Genomic DNA, 14,186 nt, shown 5'->3' with positions numbered 1-14,186 from the left:
AAAGATATAGAACAAGTTGGAAATGTACATGAATTTGAGGTTAGATATGATAAACTGGAGAATATGAGATGGGACCCAATGAATGTTGCTCCTTTCCTGAATACTACAATTAGATAAACACACACTGAATTAAAACAAAAAAAGTATTACAACTAAGCAAGCCCCAACAATGTCTGAAGTAATGACTCCACAACTTCTAATACCTGACAATTCTGTTTACCTCAGGAAATGTCCTGTCAAATCTTAGACCCTTTAACTAGGTGTGAAGTGATTTATGTTCTATTTTTCCTTTCCTTCTTTCTAAATGTTACCAGGCAATTCCATATAACTGGAGAGACCCTGCAATCAAATTACTAAGTGATACGTACTCCATGTTTTATTAGCATGATTCCACTCTGCTCCTCCCAACATCATCAGTTTGATTCTTCACTTAATCCTCTCTTCTTTTATGACACTTTATTCTTCCAATGTTTTTCTTGGTCAAGCTGTTCCTATCAATCTGAAATGAAAAAGTTATATCAGTGTTCTCAATTGTAGAGAGTTGATTTGGGAAGAGTGAGAAACCGGTGGAAGTGAAGCTCCAGGGAAGCTCCAAGCTCCGTCAAATACAGCAATGGAAAAAGCAAATTCCATATATATGATATATATATATATATATATATTTATATATACATATATATGTATATATATATATATATACATATATATATATACATATATATATATGAGGTGTGTTTTTTAAGTAAGTACCATTTTGAAATCAAAATGAAACAAGTAGACTTTTCGTTCCTCATCATGCACACTTCTACGGCCATCTTTAAAAGGTCTCACCCATTTCCGCACCATCCCATCACTCATAATGTTTTCTCCATACACTTCACTGATCTGACAATGAATTTCAGCTGCTTTCACGCCTTTAGCAGTAAGAAAACGAATCACAGCGCATATTTCACAGTCGGTGGCATTCTCAATTGGAGGAGGCATTTCAAATATTCACAAACAAACTTAAACACACTCAGATGATTCCGTAATTATGTTGAAAAGTAGATTACAGTACAGACTTTCATGTAAAAATAAAATTGTTACAAAAAGTTTACTTGTTTAATTTTTATTTCAAAATGGCTCTTACTTAAAAAAACATGCCTCATGTGGCCGCGAAAAGTTTGGCCGCAAAATTATAGGCGGCCAAACTTTCCGCTAAACTCAAAACATGCGAAAAATACAACTTTCCGCCCAAACTTTTCGCTATTTTTCAATGCTAGCGTTTGTACCCGTATTTAGCCGAGACAATACGCACTACTTGGCAACTCTGTTTAGGCGCACTCGATGTCACGTGGAGTCAGTTTCTAAACATCTCTCACGGGGAGTAGTCTTTTTTTGCGGTGGTCTCTGTTTTTGTGCCTTGATATCTCCGTAATGGGAAGTGGTAAAGAGCTGGAAAGAGACACAGTTGTTACAATCATAACCCTCTATAAGGAGGGTTATAAGTGTAAAGATATTGCTACTCGTGTGGGAATTGGAGTGCGTCAAGTGCAAAAGTGGACCAAGAAATTTCGAGACAGAGGAAGTGACATCATTCCTACTCCAAAGCATCGCTCTGGTCGGCCAAAGAAGATATAAAATCGTACTTCTACGGTTATTAGGAGGCAGTTAGATAAAGATCCAATGCTCACAGCTCGAAAACTGAAAGAAAATAACCCTGCACTGCTGCATGATGTGTCTGTAAGATGTATTTCTGATCATTTAGCCAAAGATTTACAATACCGTAGTTGCTGTGCTAAAGTTCTTCCCCTCCTAAGTGCAAAAAACATACATGATCGCATAGCATTTTGCAAGAAATATAAGGACTGGTCCTTAGAAGACTGGGAACGAGTATTGTGGAGTGATGAGTCAACATTTGTGGTGTCATCGGGCTGCAGGTCGAAGCGTGTGAGGCGCCCCAGGGGGTTTGACCCTAATGACCCTCGCTATACAGCTAAAGTGGTGAAACATGCTGCAAGTGTTATGGTGTGGGGATGCTTTGCATTTGGTGGAGTTGGCAATTTAGTGTTTCTTGCACAAAATGAGAGTGTAAATCAGCACACTTATTTCGAGTTATTGTGTGATAACCTGCCTGAAAGTTTTGAAAAGTGCAATGCTAGTTGGTTTATGCAGGACGGAGCTCCTGCTCACACCACTCGGTCTGTTACCCAATGGTTAGAAGACTGTGGTGTTGATTACTTCAAAAAATGGCCTGGAAATTCTCCAGACCTAAATCCCATTGAGCACGTATGGCATATATTTAAAAACAGCTTCAAGATCGTGACGTCTCCACTGTAGCTAAGCTAAAAACAGAAATACAGGATATTTGGGATAATATTATTCCTCAACACGTACAAAACCTAGCAAGATGCATCCCGGCACGTTTGGAGAAGGTCATAAAGCTTAAAGGAAAATTGCTTGGTAAATAAGGTATGTAATAAGCCATTTATAGGTCTTTAAATGATTATTTAAATGTCACAAGTGTTTACATTTGTGTCTCGTTAATTACGCGCCCAAACTTTTCGCGGCCACTGTATATATATATATAAAAGGAGTTATCTCACTCTGCAGCAAACATAACCCAAACAAGGTATTTGTATATTTCTCATATTTATAGTAACATCTAACTTTAATATATTGTACACTATACCAATGAGAAATGTACAAAAAAAAGGCCATGGAAATTCTAAAATAATTTCATACAGAAGTCTCCATTTGCATTGAACAGACAACAATGAAACAATAGTTGCAGTCACAAGGCCCACAATCCCTTCTTGCTCTCAAACCTCAGATTTATTTAAAAACTTCAAAGTGCAGTCTGAGTGAGGTGTCATGGACCTTTCTGTTTATAAAGATGCTGCTTCATCACTTACATCCACAATTTTAATAAAACCCAATAAATAATATAAATTAGGATTATTTAGAATATACAAGGGTTTATCAACACTCATATTTTCTGTTCAACACTCAACAGCTGATGACAATATTTGCCAGGTACCTCTAAAAAGTAAGCTAAAACAATCTAGCTTCCTCTGAACTCAATCCTTGTGAAGTCACAGCTATGAAGTAGAGCAACAAAATTAATGGAACTGTGCAATCCTAGGTAGATTTCAAATTAATTTTTGTTACAGACCCATGATTCAAAACCAATGTAGACACCAGTATAAGACTGCATTCAAGCTTAATGTCAGTGAGTATGCAAAGGAGCATGGCAACAGGGCAACTAAACTGTTGTGATATGTGCATATTTTTCCTAAGTATTCCATGTCAAAATCTGGGGGGTGTCCAATGTACGCATGCATCCAATAGGCAGAAAAATATGGTAATCACATACTGGTACTCAAATTTTAAATGACAGGAGATACGAAAACCAATCAATCAATCCATTACCACCAGATCTCTTGCAGGAGACACATAGTTCACAGGTAACCAGCAACAGCAGTTGGATTGGTCTACAAGTCCCCCAGGAAAGAAATTTTGCATTGCTGTCTGTGGTTTTTTTGTTCTCTAAGGAAAGATTTTTCTGTTAGGCTAATGTCTATAGAGATTTATGACGCGGACCACGTGGAGACTGTACAAATTCACACCAGGCTTAAAAATTATGAAGTACAGAGGTCTGTCTTAAATGTGCTTGTTTTGTGATGCATTCTGTGGTATCTACCTAATTGTTTTTTCTGTGCACTTCTCTGAATATTCATTCCTTTTGTGCCAAACCCTGTGGTAGGGGAGAAAGAATACTGCTACCAAGTGTTCCCACTTGAGTTGTAAAAGATGACAAAAGAGACAAAGAAAAAAAAAAGGGGGGGGGGGTCAGGGATATGACTAGGCATCCTACTCTTTGTAGCCCCAAAGGGAATATTCCTAAACAAAGCAAAGGCATAAAAGGGTCTGGGAGTTTTCCAACCAGAACCCCAAGGTTTGGGTCTTTTAATGTGTGTGAAAGTGGTACAGATAAGAGTAAAAAGGAAGGGATAGGCAGTAAGTTTTTGAGAAGAAAGATGGATGTGTTGGCACTGAGTGAAACTAAGTTGAGAGAGAGGAGAGAGTTTGAGACAACACATGATATATCCCAATTACTCAACAACCCCAAAATTAGACAAGTACACACCATACTTTTAGGCTTTGCCAAAGCCTTTGACAAAGTCCCTCACTAACAACTGTTAGCAAAAGTAGATTATTGTGACATACAAGGACCACTTCTTCACTGTATTAAGTTGTTCTTGATTTCTCAAGATCAGTGCCATTGTTCTCAAGGGTAGTCAATCCATAACTGTTCCTGTATTTTCCGGGGTTACTTAGAGCACTGTCTTGGGACCTCATCTCTTCCTTTCTTACATAAATGATCTCCTACTATCACTTTCCTCTACTACTAGACTCTTTGCGGACAATAGTTTAGTACAGTCAAACCCAGAGTTGGGCATGTTACTGCCAAACTGGTAGTGCATTACTGCCAATGCATTACTGACTTTAATTTCCTTTAGAATGATTTTGATGAAAAAAAAAATAATAATAATAAATAAATAAATAAATAAAATTGAGAAGTATTTACTTCTTACAAATATTCCCAATAAAATAATACTTAAACTACAACATTAATATTCCTTATTCTAAAGCATAAAATAACCAGAGTTGGGCACTTGTGTTATTGTGTTACTAATGCACTACCTGTCCGTAATGCACCCAGCTCTGGTCAAACCTCGCTTAAGAAGCACCTCACATAACGAGAGAGAGAGAGAGAGAAAAAAAAAAATTGTTTTATGATTCGTATATCACAAGGAGCATCATGTGGCTCAAGTCAAGGCTAGCTCATTCCCGTCTACTTCTCGGCCAGTGTTGCCACTGGTTGAAACTTTCTACTAGATCTTGGATTTTTTTTATTTTGACCTTGGAGTCTTGAATTTTTCTTTAAAATCCAGTAAATCTTACAGTTTTCTAGTAACTCAGCTGATGAGTGCATAAAAAATATCCAGTATTACACCTGCAGCAAATTCAATTATAAAACCATGATTATCTATTATTTTGGACTATTCTAACACACTTCTATGGCATTTCCAAATTATGCCTATTTTCTTTCTAGCCAATCGTATGTACCCATGAGTGTCATGGGACTCTTTCTGCCAATCAACGTTTATACTGTGGGGCTGCAATTCCTGCTTTTAGTTTGAACACAGTGGCTATAATGTTAGATTATACATGTGTGGGATTGGGTACGCTAGGCTAGATTAGAATTACCCACTCATCTTTTACTTCCCCACCTACCCTGATTTCCAGCCCCCAGAATTGTGAAGGGGAAGGGATACCTTGAAAATGAGGCATTTCTAATAAATTTCATAGAACTAAAGAGTTGTAGAATCGTCCACAATAGTATAGAACCCTATTTCTATTCTGAAGATTTGAATATTTTACTGGTATAATTGTAGGGGGGGGTGCATAACTTGAAAACTAAGTGGATCATGAAATGCAACTGGAAATGAAAGTTAATGTGCTGATTGATTAGTGATGAAATAATGTGTCATAGATCAGTTAGTTATATATGTTCAGTATGATGCAAGTGATGGGAGCTGGACATATATCATACATATAGGGAGTGAATGTTCTGTTCGTGTTACCAGGAATCTCGGCTATTAGTCTGTTTAACACTCATTCTGCCAGCATCTTAGTGTTGCTTGTGGTCATACATTTTTTAAACTTGTGTTCAGACACACTGTGATTTTTTTCAGTGCAAAATTTAGTAACCCTTGGAAGAATGTCAAAAAAAAAAAAAAATATACATATATATATATATAAGAAGGCAGGGATAAGAGAAGACAAATCACCGTAGAAATGAAATATAAAGTCACTGAGGAGCAAGAACAAGGTGTGAGCACAGCTGACCTAGCACACACATACAATCAGACTACATCAATAATTTGCACTATTCTCAAGGACGAGATTAAGGAGATGGATGCTTCAAAGGGCATCATAAGGAGCAAGTGGGTATACAAGGATGCCAGTGTCAACATCTTGATTATATATTATTTTGTAGTTGTAGCTGAGTGACCCTCAGATTCTATGAACTGCTTTGATCATGTTTTCTGTGTTTACTATTACACAGAGTGAAAGAGATCAGGTAATACAGCAGTGACTTCATATTTTATAACACAAAAAGTGTGATGCATTGTACATTAGGCATCTGATGCTGCGCCCGAGAATTTGAAGAGGTTAAGAAAACGCCAGGAGCAGTGACAGACAGAGAAGAAGCATTCAAGGCAAACCGTGGGTGGTTCAAGAAGTTTAAAAGAACCAGCATTGTGAGGCACAACGAATCAGCAAGCTCTGACACAAAGGCAGCAAAGAACTTCATTGGTGACTTTAGGAAGCTTGTGGATTTTGAGGGTTACCTGGTGCAGCAGTTTTTTTATTGTGACGGGATGGGTCTTTTCTGGGAGAAAATGTCGAAACAAGCCTATATGATAGCAGCAGAGAAGGCACTGCCTGGCCACAAGCCAATGAAAGATCATCTCACACTGCTGTTTTGTGTCAATACAAGCAGTGATTTGAAAGTGAAACCATTGCTCGTTTACCATTCAGAAAATCCACGAGCCTTCACGAGGTGTAAAGTCCAGAAAAGCAGGCTCAGTGTGATGTGGAGGTCCAACAGCAAGGCTTGGGTCACACATCTTATTACTGATTGGATCAATGTGTTTGGTCCTTCTGTGAAAAAATATTTACTTGAAATGAATCTGCCACTTCATGTCTTCCTTGTTATGGACAACACTCCTGCCCATCCTCCAGGTCTAGAAAATGACCTTGATGAATTTCAATTCATCAAGATCCAATTCCTGCCTCCCAACACCTATCCTTTACTCCAGCCCATGGACCAGCAGGTCATCTCAAACTTTAAAAAGCTCTACGCTAAAAGCACTTTTTGAGCATTGTTTTGAGGTGACTGAGGGGACCAATCTCACACTCAGAGAGTTTTGGAAAGAACTTCCATATTGTTGCCTGCCTCAAGATGATCAATAAGGCATGGGCCAAGAGAAATCTTATTTTGGCTTGTAAAAAGCTCTGGCAGAACAACATTGTCAAACATGACTTTGAGGGGTTTGAATAAATGCCTGTGGACCCTGTAGTTCATGAGATTGTGTCTTTGACCACAACCATGGGGCTGGAGGTGGATAATGACATCAATCAGCTCGTGGAAGAGCACAGATAAGAACTCACCACCGAAGAGCTTATGGAGTTGGAACCTGTTTCACAGCATGGGAAAACAGTGTAGAGTATAGCATTAATGTAGAACAATGTACCAGTATAGGACAAAATATAATTTTAGGATATAATGTCGCTAGAGGACGAAATGTCACATTAGGATATAATGTCATAGGACAAAATGTCGCAATGGGATATAATGACAGTGGAGGACAAAAGATCACGATGGGAAGTAATGATAAAGGAGAACAAAATATCACGATAGGATGTAATGATAATGGAGGAGAAAATATCACGGTAGGATATAATGTCATTGAAGGCCAAAATGTAATTTTAGGAAGGGATACCGGACAGAATGTCAATGAAGGCCAAAATATCATGATAGGATGTAATATCGCTAGAGGGCGAAATGACACATTAGGATGTAATGTCTTAGGACAAAATGTCACAATGGGATGTAATGACAGTGGAGGACAAAAGATCACGATGGGAAATAATGATAGTGGAGAACAAAATATCACGATAGGATGTAATGATAATGGAGGAGAAAATATCACGGTAAGATATAATGTCAGTGAAGAACAAAATATAACTTTAGGAAGAGATACCGGACAGAATGTCAATGAAGGCCAAAATATCAAGATAGGATGTAATGACAGTGGAAGACAAAAGATTACGATGGGATGTAATTATAGTGGAGGAAAAAATATCACGGTAGGATATAATGTCACTGGAGGACAAAATATAATTTTAGAAAGGGATGCCGGACATAATGTCACTGAACGACGGGAGGCCGGCGTGAATCACGGTGACGTAGGGGGACAAAATGTACAAAATAGATCGGATGACCGTAATCGACCAGATGTCCGTGATGGGGGAAATGTTAATTTTGATAGGAGAAATGTTAATGAGGCATTGAATGTCAATGAAGGACCAAATAATAATAATATAGAGCAAGACATAAATAAAAAACAAAATGATAATATAAGACATGATATTGAAACTCAAAATGTGTCAAAAAGAAATAATCAGGAGTTTCTTAAAACTATGTACTTTAATGCTCGTAGTATTAGGAACAAATTTCAAGAAATACAGGCGTATGTCAAAAGCGAAAATCTCGATATGATAGGAATAACTGAGACATGGTTAAATGGTACAGAGTTCGAAGCTGAATTTAATATTGCGGGATTTAAACACTTTCATCAGGATAGAAACCACAAGAAAGGTGGGGGTGTTCTATTGTACGTTAAAAACAATGTTCATGCTTGTGTTTTAGAGAAAGTGAAACAGGATGCATATGACAGTTTGTGGGTTGAGTTAACCCAAACAAATGGACAAAAAATGAATATAGGTGTAATATATAGGCCAAAGACATTATCATTAGCAGACGACAAACTGTTATTTCAAGAACTGTCTAGTTTCTGCAACCGGGATTTATTGATAATGGGTGATTTCAATTTTACTGACATTGATTGGATGACCCTTGAACATGGCCATATAGGTAGTCGCTTGATTGATTTTCTTGGTGACAATTACTTAATTCAGCATGTAAAAGAGCCCACAAGATATGGAAACTTACTCGATTTATTGATCACTAGCCGCGAAAGCATGGCAACTGATGTAGAAGTCGGTGAATCTGTTGCAAATAGCGATCACAACTTAGTCAGATTCAAACTCCTAAACAATTTTAGAATAGATACTTGTGCTTCTAAAATACCCGATTTCAGTAAAGCTCAATTCATAGAACTACGTCAGGAGCTTCAGCTTACAGATTGGGAGGAAAAATTAAACGAAAGGCCTGTAGATCAGATGTGGGAAATATTTCAAAATACGCTCACTAAGATGATTCAAACTTACATTCCTTTTAAGGACAGACGTCCCCCAAATCAGGCTCGCCCAAAGTGGCTCGACAAAGAAACTGAAAAAAGTATTGCTAAAAAGAGACAGGCTTATAAGAAATATAAGTGCTCGGGTGCATCTAATGACTATGAAAGTTATGTATCAATACAGAGAGATTTAAAAAAGACAATAAGAAAAAGAAAACGACAATACGAAATGAACATCGCTGAGAAATCCAAAGATAATCCCAAAGAATTCTATAGTTACATTAGAGATAAAAAGGTTGTTAGGAATCACATTGGTCCACTATTATCTGCTGACGGTCAACTTGAATATTCAAATGAAGGAATGTGTAATCTCTTAAACAATTATTTTAGCTCGGTATTCGTAAACGAAACACCTCAAAGTGAATTCCAAACTGAAACCTGTGAAAAGTCTGGGGTAAACTTACTCACTACGGTAAATATAACAAAAGAAACAATTAAAAGGTGTATAGACAAACTCAAAGTTAATAAAACACCAGGGCCTGACGGTTGGCATCCAAGAATCTTAAAGGAAATGAAAAATGAGATTGTTGTTCCATTAGAAATTATTTTCAAGAAATCCATCATATCCGGAGATGTCCCAAGAGAATGGAAGCTAGCTAACGTTACTCCCATATTCAAAAAAGGTGACAAAAAGAAACCAAATAACTATAGGCCTATTAGTTTGACTTCGATCGTAGGAAAAATAATGGAAACTATCATCAGAGATGCTATCGAATATCATTTAGAAAGTAACCGTTTGATAAATGATAGCCAACATGGTTTCAGACGGAAACGTTCTTGCGTGACTAACTTACTCGAATTCTACAACACAGCTGTCTCGAATTATGACAAAAGAAACAATATAGATTTAATATATCTAGACTTTGCAAAAGCTTTTGATACCGTCCCACACGAAAGACTACTTACTAAATTAGCTTTGCATGGAATAAGTGGTAGCCTATTAGGTTGGACTAGTAATTGGTTGAAAGGTCGAAAACAGAGAGTTGTTTTAAATGGAAAAACTTCTGGATGGAAAAGTGTTGCAAGTGGAGTTCCTCAGGGTTCCGTTCTTGGGCCACTTCTATTCATAGTATATATAAATGATATAGACCATGGACTAAAATCTACTGTTTCCAAATTTGCTGATGATACAAAACTGTGCGGAGTGGCAAATGATCACTCAAACCAATTAGATATTCAAGAAGATTTAGATAAATTACAGCAATGGTCTGAAAAGTGGCTAATGAAATTTAACACAAGTAAATGCAAGGTAATACACATAGGTAAAAATAACAGTAAGTACGATTACAAGTTATTTGGAAATTCGTTAACAAAAGTGGATAGTGAAAAAGATCTCGGCGTAATTATCAGTAACGACCTCAAATCATCCAAGCAGTGTATTTCAGCCTCTGAGAAAGCAAATAAGATTCTGGGATTGATTGCGCGATCTTTTGATTTCAAAAGTCCATTACTCATTAACAAGCTATATAAATCGTTAGTTCGTCCACATTTGGAATATGCTGTTTCCGTATGGTCACCGAATCTCATTAAAGACATTGACAGACTGGAAAAAGTACAACGGCGAGCCACAAAACTGATTCCAAATATCAAAAATAAATCATACGAAAATCGACTTAAGCACATGAATCTGTTTTCCCTAAAAAAGCGTAGACTCAGAGGTGACTTGATACAGGTCTTTAAGATTTTAAAGGGAATTGACAACATCAAAAGTGACCAAATTTTCACATTGAATGAGAATCAGACAAGAAACAATGGTCTCAAACTGTCCGGAAATAGATTCAATTTGGAAGTAGGTAGAAACAACTTTGCCAACCGTGTAGTTAATGAATGGAATAAACTTCCTGCACAGGTAGTGCAATGTAGTTCAGTTCGAAGCTTTAAGAATCATTTAGATAAATACCTAAGTAAGATGCTGTAATTATTATAATTTATGTTATATTATTTGTTTTTGTTTTGTTATAATTTGTCTGTCTGATTTTCATTTATTATTAGTTATATGTCAATTTATTATCATTTACTATTTACCTGTTTGTTTGTTATTCAACTATACCAATGCATTTATTTATGTATTTTATTTGTTATTTACATTGTTATAGTTTTAATTTGTTATAGTTTTAATTTATTATTATTATTATTATTATTTTTTTTTTTTTTTTTTTTTTTTTTTTTTTTGCATCCGACCTAGATATGGATCAAAAGGTCTCCTGTCGGCATGCTTTGCCTTTGTAATCCTTTGTAAGTTGTGGAGATTTCATCAAGGGAGGAGATAAAAGCCTCAACAGAGCAACAATCTTCCAGTGCAATATGGGAGATGCTTAAAGCATGGAAAACTGTTTCATTGTACATTGAGAAGTATCACCCTAATAAGGCAGTGACTATGTGCACTACAAATTTGTTTGATAATAATGTCGTCGCATTTTTGCCAAATTTTGAAGTATATACAAAAACAAATGTCTCTAGACAGCTTTCCAGTGGAAAAGGATTCTATAGAAAGTGCCAGTTGTGCCAAGGTTTCTAAAAGATTTAAAGCTAGTGAGTCAGTCAAGACTATTATAGCAGCGAGTGAAGAGGAATTTCCCTTGGTGGAAGATTCTTCTCTTTCACCTCAATAACCCTACCCCCCCGTCTCCACCTCCCTTGCACCAGGAGCTACCTTCTTTTTCTCATAAATTGCAACAGTATTTATATTTATTTCTATTTTATTTTACTGATTATTTATTCTATCCCAGGTTCATCTACTATACATTGTTTTTTTTTATTTTATGCATTAATAATTTAAGAAATGATCTTAGATATTATTTCAAATAATTTTTTTTGTATTTTTTCTTCAGCATGGGATGCATTATCATATTTTACATTGATTTCTATAGGAAATTGTTTTGCTTAACAAGTGTGTTGCATTACAAGTAAGATTCAGGAACAATTCATGCTTGTTAAGCAAGGTTCCACTGTATATAAGCAAACAGATAACAGAGAAATTGTCTTCAACTGCAAAATGACCTTCATGCCCTTGAAGACTGGGAACCCAAGTGGCAAATGACATTTAGACCTGACAAATGTCACCACATCAGATTCACCTTCACTAACCAGCCCATCCAATTTACCTATACACTACACAACACAAACCTAGACATGGTTTCCCACAACATATACTTGGGAGTCCACATGTGAGCAGTGTCAGAGCTACAACCAGTAGAGCTCTGGGATTCCTGCACATGGACCTCAGGTGATGCAACACAGACATCAAAATTCTTGTTTATAAGACACTCCTTCAGCCACATTTGAAATACTACTACATCATCTGGGATCCTCACAATAACAATGACATATACAGAGTCCACACAAAATAAAGCAGCAAGATGGATCAGACACACTACATCAGTCATTAGGTTAAAACAAGACATTAAACTTGAACCACTTGAAACAAGAAGACAAATAAACAGACAAGAAAATTATGCATAAAATCACAAACAAATTAGTTGACATAAACAAACTTACTTACACCCAACAAATACACAAATAACTAGAGGCAGTCACAACCTAAAATACCACACATACCAAACAAGCACCAACATATTCAAGTACTCATTTCCCCCCCTGCAGCACCCAAGAGTGGAATTATCTCCCATCTCATGTAGTTAATAGCCCCACTCTTGATATTTTTAGAAATGAGATCACCCATTACCACCTCCCTCTCCTCAATTCTAATCCCAGTCTTGTCTCTCATTCCGATCCCACCCTTAACCATAATTCTAATCCCATTCCTAGTCCAAATCATCCCTAACCCTCAACTCCCCCACTCACCACCCATGAGTGGCTATCTGCAGGTTCCCACAAAGAAAGAACTTTCTATAAGTAAGATAAGTATATTTCATCTTTAAGAAAGTAACTATAATGAACTGAGAATTATGTGCAATGAATACAAATTATGAAACAAAATAGTAAATTGCATTAAGACTTTAAAAATAAGTGAGTAAGGCCTGCATGAAAAAGATACACATATCCCAAGAGGAGGATTGACTCAAAATTTCAATTAAATAGGTAAAGTAAATTTTTGGTATTTATAAAGTTTTTTCCAGTCTCACAGATACAAATCTTGTCTGTATCATCAGATAGCTCTTACCATTGTGAGTACTTTGAACTTCATAAATACCACAAATCACTAGAAATGTCAGTTAGAATTTCTAAAATAAAATTGTTTTTGCAAGGGGAGGGGGGGCTGTAGTACAGAGTGGCACACCCACACATCAATGAGACATTAACCCCTTCCATACGGTGCCGGACACGGAGGCGTCATGGACTTAGATATAGGTGGCACCAACCAATGCCAGCCGTACGACGTGTCGTAATAATACTCATATCATAAAATATAGTCACTGCTTATATCGATCGTTCTCTCTTCGCCCGTGAATTTTGATAACCATAGAAAATGCGATTACAAAAGAATTAGAAAGAATGTCATTATGGAGGGGCGACTACAATAAATATAATCAAGACGCCGATATGGCAGCCTCGCGAATACACTCGCTCCCCATGACGCCTACGTGTGCGGCACCGTATGGAAGGGGTTAACCTCTTTGATACAATGATGCCTATGTAGGCATCAAGAGGCAGGAGTGGTTATACAAGGATGCAAGTGTTGGTGTCTTGATTATATTTATTTTGTAGTTCTAGGTGAGTGACCCCCGAATTCTGTGAACTGGTTTGATCACATTTTCTGTTTTTATTTTTATTCAGAGTGAAAGAGAACAAGTAATACAGCAGTGACTTTATGTTTTATAACGCAAGCAGTATGATGCATCGTACATTAGGGGTTCAATGCTGCACATGATAATTTAACTCATATTGAAGAGGTTAAGGAGTGTTTGAAGAAACCTGGGATACAAGGCAAATTCCTCTTTCAATATTTGGCCAGATATCTATTCATCAAAGCCCACAAAGAGGAAACACTTGTCCACGCTTTCTTTGCCCAGCCAGCATGGCTCTTTCCCCCATAGAGTAACCAGCATCATCAATGACAGGCAAAACCTCCACTTGATGCATCAAGCAACAAGGAAGATGGTGGCAAATAGAAAACGATGGGACAGGTAA

At 36.9% G+C, this 14,186-nt stretch overlaps 1 protein-coding gene across 12 annotated transcripts in view; it reads right to left on the bottom strand.

Moving 5' to 3' along the window:
- beta4GalT7 (beta-1,4-galactosyltransferase 7) overlaps positions 1–14,186 on the bottom strand; it is a 74,916-nt gene that overhangs the window by 59,575 nt on the left and 1,155 nt on the right. For 8 of the 12 annotated variants that reach the window (XM_076205294.1, XM_076205314.1, XM_076205320.1 and 5 more), the window contains one exon: positions 369–499. In XM_076205294.1, coding sequence (XP_076061409.1) covers positions 369–373 — 5 coding nt within the window. In that variant the 5' untranslated portion in view covers positions 374–499. Of the gene's footprint in view, positions 1–368; positions 500–1,297; positions 1,435–6,584; positions 6,715–14,186 lie in introns of all 12 variants that reach the window. The other 4 variants (XM_076205290.1, XM_076205295.1, XM_076205300.1 and 1 more) reach the window with 2 other exon arrangements.

The sequence above is a fragment of the Oratosquilla oratoria genome, chromosome 2, assembly GCF_046742065.1.
Source record: "Oratosquilla oratoria isolate Oo_2021 chromosome 2, ASM4674206v1, whole genome shotgun sequence".
NCBI lineage: Eukaryota > Metazoa > Arthropoda > Malacostraca > Stomatopoda > Squillidae > Oratosquilla > Oratosquilla oratoria.
This window is presented reverse-complemented; position numbering and strand designations above follow the sequence as displayed.